General features: G+C 41.6%; 1 protein-coding gene and 1 long non-coding RNA gene across 2 annotated transcripts in view; one reads left to right on the forward strand and one right to left on the reverse strand.

The window, feature by feature from the left end:
* LOC140729479 (oxysterol-binding protein-related protein 5-like) overlaps positions 1–14,173 on the forward strand; it is a 131,370-nt gene that overhangs the window by 112,243 nt on the left and 4,954 nt on the right. Inside the window, exon 21 of the mRNA XM_073049260.1 lies at positions 4,547–4,643. Coding sequence (XP_072905361.1) covers positions 4,547–4,643 — 97 coding nt within the window. The remainder of the gene's footprint in view (positions 1–4,546; positions 4,644–14,173) is intronic.
* LOC140729480 (uncharacterized) overlaps positions 2,064–14,173 on the reverse strand; it is a 73,824-nt gene continuing 61,714 nt past the window's right edge. The window contains exons 4-6 of the long non-coding RNA XR_012099336.1: positions 4,692–4,775; positions 3,929–4,035; positions 2,064–3,520 (exon numbers count right to left, since the gene is read on the reverse strand). This is a non-coding gene — a long non-coding RNA (uncharacterized lncRNA). The remainder of the gene's footprint in view (positions 3,521–3,928; positions 4,036–4,691; positions 4,776–14,173) is intronic.

Consider the following 14,173-nt stretch of genomic DNA (forward strand, 5'->3'; position numbering starts at 1 on the left):
ATCCCCTATTGCTATTGTAACATTGCCTCTATTACATGCTTTTTGTATCTCCCAATGTAATTTATATCTTATATACAGGCCTCTGGACAGTAGCCAAAATGTAACTTCTATAAGGGTCTTTTTACTCTTGCAATTTCTTAACTCTACCCACAAGAATTCTTCATCCGTTAATCCTATGTCACCTCTTTTAAAGGATTTCATTTCATATATTTTTTTTACCAACAGAGCACCCCACACCTTCTACCAGCCTGTCCTTTAAATACCATGTGTATTCTTGGATGTTAAGCTCCCAACCCTGATCTTCTTTCAACTATGACTCAGTGATGCCAACATCATACTTGCGAATCTCTAATTGCACTACAAAATCATCTACCTTACAATGTATACTGTTTGCATTCAAATACAACACCTTCAGTCCTGTATTTATCACCCTTTTCGATTTTGCCCCCATGTTACACTTCAAGGCATTCTACTGTTTGCAATTTTGCCCTATCATCTGCCTGTCTTTCCTCACAATCTCACTACACACTGCATCTGCTTGTATACCAACTGCCCCGTCCTCTGCCCTATCAATCTGATTCCCATCCCACTGCCAAATTAGTTTAAACCCTTTAAACCCTCCCCAACAGCTCCAACAAACTTGCCTGCAAAGATTATCGGTCCTCCTCAGGTTCAGGTCATATCTTCCTCAAAAGTGATCCCAGTGATCCAAATTCTAAAACCCTGCTGCTTCACCATCAGCAAACAAGAAAAAAAACCCTACCTCAAACAACTTTCAAATCATTGTTGAGGACCTCAGGCAGGCTTGTTTGAAGAAATCTTTGCCCAATTATCATCAAAATATCACCTGCAGCATGCTTAACCACCACGATTCCATGCCTAGACTGCATTTGGGAAGTCAGATTGCTTGGCTTCCTCCTCCTACCTGCTGACAGACAGAGGCTAAAGAGCAAGGCTCCAGAGATAAGGACAAGAAAAAAGCGGTTGCAGGAGGCCAGGGGGCAGCTACGGGATTGCTTCGAGTTGGTAGACTGAGCAGTGTTCAATCAGGGGATCTGAAGGAGTACACCACAGTTGTCACAGTCTTTATAAAAACTCATAGATGAGCGTGTCCCCACAAAGTCATTCAGCATCTTCCCTAACCAGAAGCCCTGGATGAACAATGAGATCCACAATCTGCTGAGGGCCAGGTCTGTGGCATTCAGGTCTGGTGACCAAGTTAAATACAAGCTGTCCGGGTACCGTCTCCGAAGAGCCATCTTACATGCGAAGTGCCAATTCCAGACCAAATTTGAGTCACTGAAGGATGTTCGACAGCTGTGGCAGGGCTTGAATGCTGTCAGCTCCTATAAAGTGAAACTAAGCAACAAGGCTTCACTCGCAGATGAGCACAATGCCTTTTATGCTTGCTATGACCATCGAGAAATGGAGGCACCTTCACAAATTCAGTGTGATGTACCCACCTGCTTAAGCAGGCTTCGATTATACCGGTGCCCAATAAGAAAGTGGTAACCTACCTCAACGACTGTTGTCCAGTAGCACTTGCATCAACTGTGATGAGGTACTTTCAGAAGATGGTGATGATACATATCAACCCCTGCAGCAGAAGCAAACTGGATCTGCTCCAATTAGCCTTTCATTAGTGGATGCCATTTCTTTGGCTCTTCATTCAATCCTGAAACATCTGGGCAGCAAAGATACATACATCAGGATGCTCTTCACTGACTACAGCCCAGCATTCAATACTATCATCACATCAAAACTAATCAATATGCTACAAGACTTGGGCCTCATACCTCCTTGTACAACTGGATCCTCAATTTCCTCATTTGCGGACCCGTCAGTTCAGTTTGGCAACACCTCATCCACAATCAGCATCAGCACGGGTGCACCATAAGGCTGTGTTCTTAGCCCTCTGCTCTACTTGCTTTATACTTATGACCGTGATGGCAAGCACAGCTCTGATGCCAAATTTAAGTTTGCTGATGACACCTGTTACGTACCCCGTAACTGGGTCACTTACCAGCAAAGATAGAGAGGCCCGTTGAAGTCTGATGGTACTATTTTTAACAGTATTTATTGATAGAAATACACAAAAATAATATCAATGCAAACACACAGATAATATACGTCGTCAATACTAAATCTAAAAGCGCGGGTATAATAATAATAATAAGAAATAAGCTGTATCATTGTCTAGGGGATAATGAATTGTCCGATGGAAATATATAGTTGTTCAGTTCATACAGGCTGCCGCCGTTGGGGACCCTGTGTGGCAATTGTTGGAGAGAGAGAGAGACGGGTTAAAACTTGCCCATTCTGTTTATGATGTCAATCCTTCGAGAGCCGTTGAGAGTTGAGTTCCCCGTTGTTAGCTAAAAACCGTTTTTCTGTGGCAAAGGTCACCGATTCCGGGCAAATGGAAGCGGATGCACGTGGCCTTCCACCGGCTTTCGCTATCACGGGATCGCTAGCGTTTCTTCTGGTGCATCTGAGGGGCTGTTCCCACAGACCCTCTTTTTATCCTGACTCACAGGGTCTCAGGTGTCAATCAGGTTGGGATGATGCAATCCCTCCACCAACCTCCTCCTTGGTTCATTGCCTGGGGCTTTGATTGCATCGTCCAGGATGCAATCCACAAGTCCGTCTCCAAGAGACAATAGCCGGTATCAATGGGTCTGCCTTTCGGAGGCCAGGACACATTCCAACCCTTTTGTGGATTCTGCATGTCTCTCTCTCCTTTCCTGTGTCTCCTGAATTGATTCAATAGTGATCTTGCGATTCTCACAAAGGAGGGGGCTACCCCCACACCCTTCGGTTCCTCAGAGCTGTGGTACATTCATAACACACCACTGTGGTTGGCCAAATCAAACATGGTGATGAATCAATATTTAGGAGGGAAATAGAAAATCTGACTGAGTGGCACCACAACAACCTCTCACTCAGTATTAGCAAGACCAAGGAGATATCTATTGACTTCATAAGGAAGAAACTGAAGGTCCATGAGCCAGTCCTCAGATCCTTCAGATCGGTCCTTGGTCCAGTACATAATGCTATCACAAAGAAGGCATGGCAGCATCTCAACTTTCTTAGAAGTTTGTGAAGATCTGGCGTATTATATAAAACTTTGACAAACTTCTATAGATGTGTGGTGGAGAGCATATTGACTGGTTGCATCACTGCCTGGTATGGAAACGCCAATGCCCTTACCATCACTGAGTACACCTACATAGAGCACTGTCTCAGCAAAGCAGTGTCCATCATCAAGGAACACAACCAACAAGGCCATGCACTCTTCCCACTGCTGCCATCAGGCTCTTGAACCAGAGGGGATAACTTCACTCGCCTCATCGCTGAACTGTTCCCACAGCCTACGGACTCACTTTCAAGCATGTTCTTGATATTTGTTGCTTTTTTTTTCTTTTTATATGTGCACAGTCTGTTGTCTCTTGCACGCTGGTTGTTTGTTCATCCTGTTGGGTGCAGTCTTTCATTGATTCTGTTGAGTTTCTTGTATTTGCTGTAAAAGTCGTCAAGAAAATAAACCTCAGGATTGTATATGGTGACATATATGTACTTTAATAATAAATTTACTTTGAACTTAGAATCTAAACAAAAAAATACACAAAGTTTATATGGTATATTTAACCTAGCAAAGGTTATACTATATTTCCTAATTCCAGTCTGGAACTGTTTAGAATACGTAGACTTCATATTGTGTCGTTTTCTCATTAGCCCTAGGTAGAGCTGGGTCGTCTTACATTCCAGGGATATCAAACAAATACAAGTTGGTTTTTTGATTTAAAATAAGTGATATGTTTCTTTGTTATATAGAACGTAAGTGTCAGAGACTGACCTTTGTTTACAACGTATAACCAATAGGTACTGGATCAGAATGGACCAAATGCAAGTAGATAAGATTACTTACTTTTTTTTTAAAACTGCACAAAAAATACCAATGGGTTGCTCAACGTCAGAGAGAAATGCAAACGATCATCTCATCCATGACAGACAGCAGTCCTTTTAGCAATGGCACTGGAATGGAAATAAGACCATGCATAACCCTTTAACACTGGGTGGTCAGATAAATAATTGACACATTAGCCAAGAAACTGGAGGGCTCCCAGCAGCCACAAACACAATCAATCACACACAATTTAGCAGAACTATGTTCAGTGAGGGTTCAACCCACTTAGCTAATTGTACTGTGTTACAATGTCATTAAAGCTGCAAGTCCTTTTAGGAATCCCATTCTCTATGCTATATATCCTCTCAGTAAGTCTTCATAGGTAGTATGGGAATAGCAGGTATGGATGGGAGCATTGCTCTCTGATGTTGAGCAACCCATTGGTATTTTTTGTGCAAAGTAAACAAATCGACACTTTGGCATGAAAGTGGGGGCCTCCCAAACAGCCAATCTTGTAAAATCATGATTATGACTAGAAACTGGAGAAAGGGGACGAACCAACAAGGTGCTGAGACTAATGGCTAAAATGAAACTCTTTACTTTCAGCTTGAAGTTGATCTGTAATGTAATTTCTTGCAGGGTTGCTGTGTCCCAGGTGCAGAGAAGGAATGAACGAGCTAACAAACATTCATACAGCGATTCAATCCATACAGCGAACACAGCAAGAGATTCACAGGTAAAGCAGCAGGCGTCATTTATTACAGTGCAGGAAGAAATGTCTCACTTCTATCCAGACCGGTGACTCAGCATCCACTTCGCTCGCCAGCCCTGGATGAACGTACTTCAAGGAGGTTTGATTGTGTCATTTCTAAAAATGTAATTTACAGAGCAGTGTGCTGTTTCAGAAAGTGTGGACATCTCTAATTAAGTTCCCACCCCTGGATTCTCAATCTACTGTCTTGGTTCAAAATTCTTTCAAGTGTATACTGAATATCATGAAGCAAAAGGTACAAAGGGCCACAGCCAAACCTTTGGATAACAAACCAGGAGAAATTCAAAACTAGAATCTTGAAGTTAAATAAAGGTAATTATGACTGCATGCTAGCTATAAAGATAGCTAGCTGAACTGAATATGCAAATTACATTTAGCAGTATGATTGGGCAAGTACACAGCAGAAATATAAATAACAGCACAGTGACAAAATTATTAATAAGTGGAAGTTAGAGAATTAGATAAAACTGGCTTGACACAGAAACAGGTAAGAGTTTCTGTTGAATTTTTTTAAAAAGAAAAAGTAAGCATTAGTTGTATAGAGAAGGAGTTGAAGAAATGTAGATATGGCAGTGATCTTTACATCATCAATGGGAACAGGAGAGATTCCGGAGAAAGGGAGTAGAGATAGCCCAGGAAATTATAGACCAGTGAGTCCTACCTCAGTGGTTGGTAAGCTGATGGAGAAGATCCTGAGAGGCAGGATTTATGAACCTTTGGAGAGGTATAATATGATTAGGAGTAGTCAGCATGGCTTTGTCAAGGGCAGGTTGTGCCTTACAAGCCTGATAGAATTTTTTGAGGATGTGACTAAACACATTGATGAAGGTAGAGCAATAGATGTAGTGTATATGGATTTCAGCAGAGTGTTTGATAAGGTACCCAATGCAAGGCTGATTGAGAAAGTAAGGAGACATGGCATCCAAGGGGACATTGCTTTGTGGATCCAGAAATGGCTTGCCCACAGAAGGCAAAGGGTGGTTATAGACGGGTCATATTCTGCATGGAGGTCAGTCACCAGTGGTGTTCCTCAGTGATCTGTTCTGGGGCCCTTACTCTTTGTGATTTTTATAAATGACTGGATGAGGATGTGGAGGGATGGATTAGTAAGTTTGTTGATGACACAAAGGTTGGAGGTGTTGTGGATAGTGTGGAGGGCTGTCAGAGGTTACAGCGGGACATTGATAGGATGCAAAACTGGGCTGAGAAGTGGCAGATGGAGTTCAACCCAGATAAATGTGAAGTGGTTCATTTTGGTAGGTCAAGTATGATGGCAGAATATAGTGTTAATGGTAAGACTCTTGGCAGTGTGGAGGATCAGAGGGATCTTGGGGTCCGAGTCCATAGGATGCTCAAAGCAGCTGTGCAGGTTGACTCTGTGTTTAAGAAGGCATACGGTGTATTGGCCTTCATCAATCGTGGAATTGAATTTAGGAGCCAAGAGGTAATGTTGCATTTATATAGGACCCTTGGCAGACCCCACTTGGAGTACTATGCTCAGTTCTGGTCGCCTCACTACAGAAAGGATGTGGAAGCCATAGAAAGGGTGCAGAGGAGATTTACGAGAATGTTGCCTGAATTGGGGAGCATGCCTTATGAGAATAGGTTGAGTGAACTCGGTCTTTTCTCCTTGGAGCGAAGAAGGATGAGGTGACCTGATAGAGATGTACAAGATGATGAGAGGCATTGATCGTGTGGATAATCAGAGGCTTTTTCCCAGAGCTGAAATGGTTACCACAAGAGGACACAGGTTTAAGGTGCTGGGGAGTAGGTACAGAGGAGATGTCAGGGTTAAGTTTTTTTACTCAGAGAGTGATGAGTGCGTGGAATGGGCTGCTGGCAACAGTGGTGGAGGCGGATACGATAGGGTCTTTTAAGAGGCTTTTAGATAGGTACGTGGAGCTTAGTAAAATAGAGGGCTATAGGTAAGCCTAGTAATTTCTAAGGTAGGGACATGTTCGGCATAACTTTGTGGGCCGAAGGGCCTGTATTGTGCTGTAGGGTTTCTATGAATTAAATATGCAGTTTGCTTTAGTCTTTTCAATAGAAGTGACATCTTCAAAATAGCTATAAATCTGGAATATGAAGGCAACTAAATACTTGCAAAAATACCAAAACAAGGGAAATAGTACTGAGCAAATTTTTGAGTTGCAGACTGACAAGTTTCTGGTATCCTTTTAGATTTCATTATAGGGCCTTAAAAGAACTGATTAGTGAAATAGTTGATGCTGGGGTATAAGTTGACTTAGATCTGGGGAAGATTGGATTATAAATAGCAATTTCCCTTATTTAAAAAAGGAAAGGGGGGACTTCCAATTGGCAGCCAAATGGAGCAGTCACAGAGAACGTGCGCTCCATCCTATTTTCACACACCTTTCCCCTTTTCTCATTCAAACTGTTGGACGTTTTTGCCCTTCCCCCTACCTGCGATTTTACTCGCTCCACAGTGACCTCAAAGAGTATTAAATCTGGGAAAAAAGACGATTCGGCGGCTGGCCTGACAGAAGAGGCTATCTCCACACTACTGGACTAACACCACATGGCGTCAGTGGCCGAATTTAAATCTTTCAGCCTGCTAGAAACAAAACTTGATCAAATCCAATGCAAAGTGGAGGATCATTGCCATCGCTTACCCTCTCTCGAGCTCGCTATGTATGCCCTGAGCCAGTGTGTCAGTGAGCTGGAAAACACCTGCTCCAGCTTACAGGGAAACAATACCAAACTAATGGCTAAAGTTACTAACTCGGAGGGCTGGAGCAGACGGCAGAGCCTACGCATCCTGGGCCTGCCAGAATCTATTGAAGGCAGGCGTCCTACTGAATTTTTTTCCAGTCTGCTTTGTGAGATCTTTGGGAAGGAGATGCTCCCATCCCCGCCGGAGATTGACAGAGCCCACCGTTCACTAGCAGCTAAACCAGCCCCAGGACAGAGACCACGCCCGGTTATTCTTCAACTTCACTGCTACCAGATTAAAGATCTCCTGGTTAGGGAGGCCTGGCGGAGAGGGAAGTTAGAATACCACAGCCAGCAGATTTGGGTTGTGGAGGACTACTCTCCCGAAGCTTTGAGCCTGCGAGCCGAGTACAGAGAAGCAATGGTGGAGCTACACAACCGAAGATTCAGGCCTTCCCTTCCATACCCTGCACGGCTCCGCATTTCAGTTTCCAGCGGTGACAAGAAGGGGCTACGCTCGGTAGATGAAGCACAGAAATACATCGATAGCCTCCCTACTACACTGGATTCTTCATTAAATATTTTTTTCCCCATACCCTCTGCCAGGTAACGTTTGCAGTGCTTGGATGTGAGGTCTGGTCTGACTTGGTCGTGTTAGGTACTGATTACCATGATAGGTGGAATAATACTCATTCAGTCTGCTCGCGAGAGAGAGTATTTCCTTTTACCTCCAATTCAGTGAACTCTACAACCTTTCGCAGAAAGAGCACTGGGTAAAGAGTGTTTTTTTTCCAAATATCAGTTTATATTTCTGTTTTGTGGTTCAATTTTTAGAGACATGTCTAATAAACCTTCGGGGAATTGTTTCAGCTCTCACTAAGCACATTGTCAGTTTAGGAGTGTTGAATGCATACTGTTTCCTTTAAATAGCAATAACGGAGTTGAAGACGCTACACATGACAGGAGGGTTGTACGCTTGGATGATTATTGTTCTTAAGAGCTTGTTGGCAGCTGTCTTTGTGGGTTGGTGGGTGGGGGTAGGTAACTACAATGTCGGTTTTGTTTCAAGAACCCTTAAAAGTCCTTGTTATACAGGATTTACTTCTGTCCTGTTTCTTTATTACACTTTTGCCTTAGAGCTGATACCTGAAAACATGACACTGCTTATGCCTAACAACCTGTATCCTTTTTAAAAGGAGAATGGTTAGTCCATTAAATTTTGTGAGCTGGAACGTCAAGGGGCTGAATCATCCTGTTAAAAGAAGGAAGGTGTTCTCACATCTCAAACAGTTTAACACAGCAATTGCATTTCTACAAGAAACACACATTTGCAGTTCTGATAATTCCCATCTTATGTCATGATGGGCAGGGCAGCACTTCCACTCAACTTTTCAGGCTAAAGCCGGGGGGGGGGCGGAGGGGGGGTCCTCAATTCTCATAAATCAAAACATTCCCTTTGAGCTCCACACCACAATATCAGATACCAATGGCTGTTTTGTCATTGTCTCAGGGAAATCATATAACACACTGGTAGTGTTGGCTAACACATATGCTCCTAACTCAGATGATGTGGACTGCTTTGAACATTTTTTTTCTGTGCTGCCTGATTTGAGTTCATACTCTCTCATACTAGGCGGAGACTTCAACTGTTGGTTCTCCAACTATGGCATCTCTGATGTATGGCACTTTCTCCACCCAAATAAGAGAGAATATTCCTTCTTCTCACACGTCCATCACACTTTTTCTAGAACTGACTACTTTCTAATTGATAATCAGCTAATTCCATCAGTCCGTTCCTGTGTTTATCAGATCATGGTGATATCAGACCATGTTCCAGTTGTCCTGTCTATAATTCTTCCTGGCCTTCCTCAAATAAATAAGCACTGGCGTTTTAATTCGACCTTACTGTCAAATAATGATTTTGTAAAATTTATGGAAGACCAGATAATCTTTTTCCTTAATACCAATACGTCACCTGAAACCTCAAGCCTGGTTGTTTGGGATGCTTTGAAAGCATACATCAGGGCTCAAATAATTTCCTACACTGCGAATATGAAAAGAAAGAACCATAAAGAACAACTTGACCTGACCAATCAAATTAAAGAAATAGACCAATAATATGCTCAAATTAAAAATTTGGAGCTGTACAAAAAACGAGTAGAACTCCAAACTAAATTTGACTTTATTTCCACTCACCCAATTGAACGCAAAATCTTGAAGAGCAAGAGCTGGTGACAAAGCTGGTAAATTTTTAGCCAACCAATTAAGGGGCTTCAAAGCCAAACAACACATCACAAAAATTTGAATGGAAAACGGAAGCATCACCTCGAATCAATCTGAAATCAACAACACATTCAGGAACTTTTACTCCCGACTTAACACCTCTGAATCCCCAAATGGTAACATTTTGGTGGAAAACTTTTTAAATAGCTTAAATATCCCTACTCTCTCGCCTGATCTCAAAATGAGACTGAATGAGCCAATATCAATAGAGGAAATATCCTCAGCCATCTTGTCACTGCAGACTGGTAAATCTCCAGGACCCGATGGGTTCCCTGTAGAATTCTTTATATCATTTTTGTCACTGCTCTCACCTCAACTTAACCTTGGTTTTATCTGATTCGTTTAAACAAGGTAAACTGCCAGCATCATTTAATGAGGCATGCATCATTCTTCTAGCGAAGAGAGGCAAAGATCCAACAGAGTGCTCCTCATACAGGCCAATCTCTCTGTTAAATGTTGATATCAAAATCTTAGCTAAAGTTCTGGCCCGTAGATTGGAGAACTTCCTACCCTCTATTATTTCTGAAGACCAAACCGGTTTTGTCAACCACCTCCCCTTTTTTAACATACACCATCTTTTAATATACTCACCTTCATTTGGGATTCCTGAATGTGTTTTCTCCTTAGACGCAGAGAAAGTGTTCGACCGTGTGGAATGGAATTACCTCTTTGCTGTTTTAGAAAACTTTGATTTTGGACCAAGTTTCATCATGTGGATTATACTGTCATATTCATGTCCCACTGCCTCTGCTTTGACCAGCAATCCCAACCTTTCAATGTCAAATGTGGAACCCGCCAAGGGTGCCCCTTAAGCCCGTTCCTTTTTGATCTAGCCATAGAGACACTGGCGACTGTGTTCCGCAGTTGTGCGGATCTGACGGGGATTTGAAGGGTGGGAGTTGAGCACAAAGTCTCCTTTTATGCTAACAATCTTTTACTTTTTATATCAAACCCAATCACCTCCTTACCCCCCAAGTTCTCACTCCTTAACAAATTTAGCCTATTTTCAGGATATAAACTTAATTTACACAAGAGCGAACTTTTTCCAATAAATGGAGAAGCACAAGCATCAGAGTTCCATAACCTCCCTTTTAAGGTAGTGAATAACAAATTTACTTACCTTGGCATCACAATAACAAAGAATTATAAGCGTCTTTTTGGAGAAAATTTCACTAATTTGTTAAATCATACAAAACAGAGCCTAGCACAGTGGTCACCCCATCCATGTCCCTGATGGGCCGAATTAATGTTGTCAAAATGAACATCCTTCCTAACTTCTTGTACCTTTTTGAATCCATACCAATTTTCATTCCTAAAGTCTTCTTTGACTCGCTAGACTCAGTCATATCATCCTACTTATGGAAGGGCAAGTGTCCCCAACTGAATAAAGTCCATCTTCAAAAATCTAAGAGTGTTGGGGGCATGGCTCTGCCCAATTTCTGCTTATATTACTGGGCAGCTAACATACGCCATCTCATCTTTTGGTTTCATTTCCACAACCAATCTGACTGCCCAATATGGGTGGCAATGGAGCTGAACTCTATTAAGAATTTCTCTATTTCTGCGCTTTTTGGATCCACACTCCCTTTTCTTACACCTAAACCAATTGCTAATCAGGCACACCCTGAGAGTATGGGTTCAGTTCAAAAAGTATAGTGGTCTCTATGGCTTCTCTCTTTCAAGTCCTATTCTACATAATCACCTCTTCCAAGCTTCTATACATGATCCAACATTTCAAGACTGGTATAGAAAGGGCATCAGGTGCTTTAAAGATCTTTTTATAGACAACTGTTTTGCATCATTTAAACAATTGTCTGCAAAGTTTAACTTACCCAACATTTATTTCTTCAGATATTTGCAAATTAGACATTTTATCAACACTCTGTTGTCAAACTTTCCTGAGCCACCCGACACAAACGTCGTCAATATGTTTCTCTGCATGAATCCATTGTACAAAGGTCTAATATCGACTATTTGTGACAAGCTAGCGGTTCTGAGGTGAGCCCCCCTTGACAAAATTAAAACTGCCTGGGAGCAAGATTTAAATTTTTCACTGTCAGACTCAGTTCTCAAGTTAGTTAACTCAACCTCTTTATGTGCCTGCCACTGCCTGTTACAGTTCAAGGTTGTACACAGGGCCTATATACCTAAAACTAAATTATCTCGCATTTACCCAGAGGTTCATCCCTGCTTTGACAAATGTAAAAGGGGCGAGGCTTCCCTTATTCACATGTACTGGACATGCCCTAGCTTGGAAAAATACTGGAAAGATGTTTTCCAAACTCTATCCCAAATACTTAATTACAATTTGGAACCTAACCATTTGATAGCTCTTTTCGGCACCTCCAGAGAGGGGGACACGCACCTAAGTCCGACCAAACGTCGCACACTGTCTTCTGCCTCTCTTTTGGCCAGGTGCACAGTCTTGCTCAGGTGGAGGGAAGCTGCCCCACCCACCCATGCTCAGTGGCTTAGGGACATCATGTCCAGTCTATACTTTGAGAAGATCCATTATTCAACTCTCAATTCAGACATAAAGTTCCAAAAGGTGTGGGGACGCTTTCTTGAATATTTTCAGAATTCCCAGCCAAACTAAAGGTTCTTCCCTTCTTCCTTTCCTCTGTACATAACTCCAACTTTCAGCATTCTCTGGTGAAATTCTACAAACTCAGATGTGTAAACAGTTTATGTGTTAGAAAAATACACCTTCTCTATACCAATGCAGCTCTGTGGGGATAAAGGTTCTGTTTAACCCTTTTTGCTAATGCAATGATGGCTTGGAGATGGGAATTGGGAGGGGTGGGTCGGGGCAGGGAGGCAACCAAAGCATGATTGTACTATGGGTACATCCCTTTCATAGATGTGAATTGTACATTTGTTATGTACAGCACAAACCTCCTTTGTACTATGCTTTCTTGATTTAAAAAAACAATAAAAATATTGCTGAGAATAAAAAGGAAAGGGGTCAGAAAGCAGGAAACCACTGGTCAATTGTTTACTGTCTGTTATTGGGAAAAATGTTAGAAACTAATGGCATGTAGGAGGGTAATCAGGCAAAATCAACATGGTTTAGAGAAAGGAATATGTTTTCCCCTATGTTATTAAAGTTCTATGAAGAATTATCAATTTGCTGTGGCTAAAGTGAAACTAGGTTTGTATCAGACATTAGATACAATGCCACTTCAGAAGCTGATACAGAAATTAAAAGTTTGAAGTAACTACTGGCACAGGTGGAAGTTTGACTGGTTAACTAAAACACAACAGGAGGCATCAGTTGGTTTTACTCTGGTTGGTAGGATGTACCAGAGGGTCTGTTGCTAGGGCCTCAAGTTTAGATGAAAGCATTAAAAGTATAGCTGCTAGATTTGCTGATTATACAAATAAAAGCAGGAAAGATGTGCCTCAGACACATGTAATATAGAATGGTATTCAATAGAGTTTAGAATTGTGTGACGGTATTTTTTTAAGTATTTACATGACACAGAGTGATCTTGACAGATGAGCGTCAGAGAATTTTTTTTCTTCTGGTAGAATCCAGAACTGTGTATTATTTAAATTCTGCAGTTGCTAGAAATCTTAAGCAACCCACACAAAATGCTCAGAAAGTCAGGCAGCATCTATAGAAGAAAATAAACAGATGACCTTCTGAGCCAAGACCTTTCATCGGGACTAGTAAATGATGATGAGCAACTCATAGATCGAGCTATTTTCACAAATCAACTCACTGCCAGATAATTGAAAATTAATGCGTTACATATTTTTCAAAGGTCTGTGCAGACTACTCCAGGTTGCAGTTTAAGTTGTATTTTTGGGGAAGCTGGAACAAGACAAATAGCAAAATGATGAACAGTGTGGTCGCAAGGACATTAACTGAGAGCTGTGGGGCATGTGGTAAAAGTAGGATTAATAATAAATTCCAAGTTGAACAAAGGATTAGTCAAAACTACTGTAAAAAAATAAAGCATGTAAATGGAGAGAATTAGAATTGTGGGTTGGCCGAAGTAAAAAATCATTAAATGTGTAGATTATATAAAAAAAACAAAAAGCACAAATATAGCCTCTTGGATACCTGACATGAAAGTCATTAGTAAGATTTAGGTGGGAGTTTAATATAAAGTTCACAAGACATTTGAGGAAAAATGATGGAGGGGAAAGTATATCGTTGCTGTTTAAGGATGGAGAAAGAGGAAATACCAAACAGTGAGCAGGTTTGAGATAGAAATTCTTGCATGAAGTGTCACATTTCCGTGTGTTTATGAATAACCAACTTGCTAAGTGGGAATCCTTTGTACTTCTCAATGAACTTCCAAAACTTATTCCGGATCCTTTGTGTAGGACACACAAGTGTGTATACACCACTGGGTACATGCAATGATAACCAGTCCCTTTTGACATCATCTATGCAAAATTCATATACATGTTCAAAGCCTGGGTATAACTTAGGCCACTCACAGAAGCAGATTCTCAACAAAGAGGTATTTTAATCAAAGGAGAAATGCATCACAAGGTCCTTGGGCAGAGACTGAGGTGTTTTACCT

This window comes from Hemitrygon akajei, chromosome 6 (assembly GCF_048418815.1).
Source record: "Hemitrygon akajei chromosome 6, sHemAka1.3, whole genome shotgun sequence".
Taxonomy (NCBI): Eukaryota; Metazoa; Chordata; class Chondrichthyes; order Myliobatiformes; family Dasyatidae; genus Hemitrygon; species Hemitrygon akajei.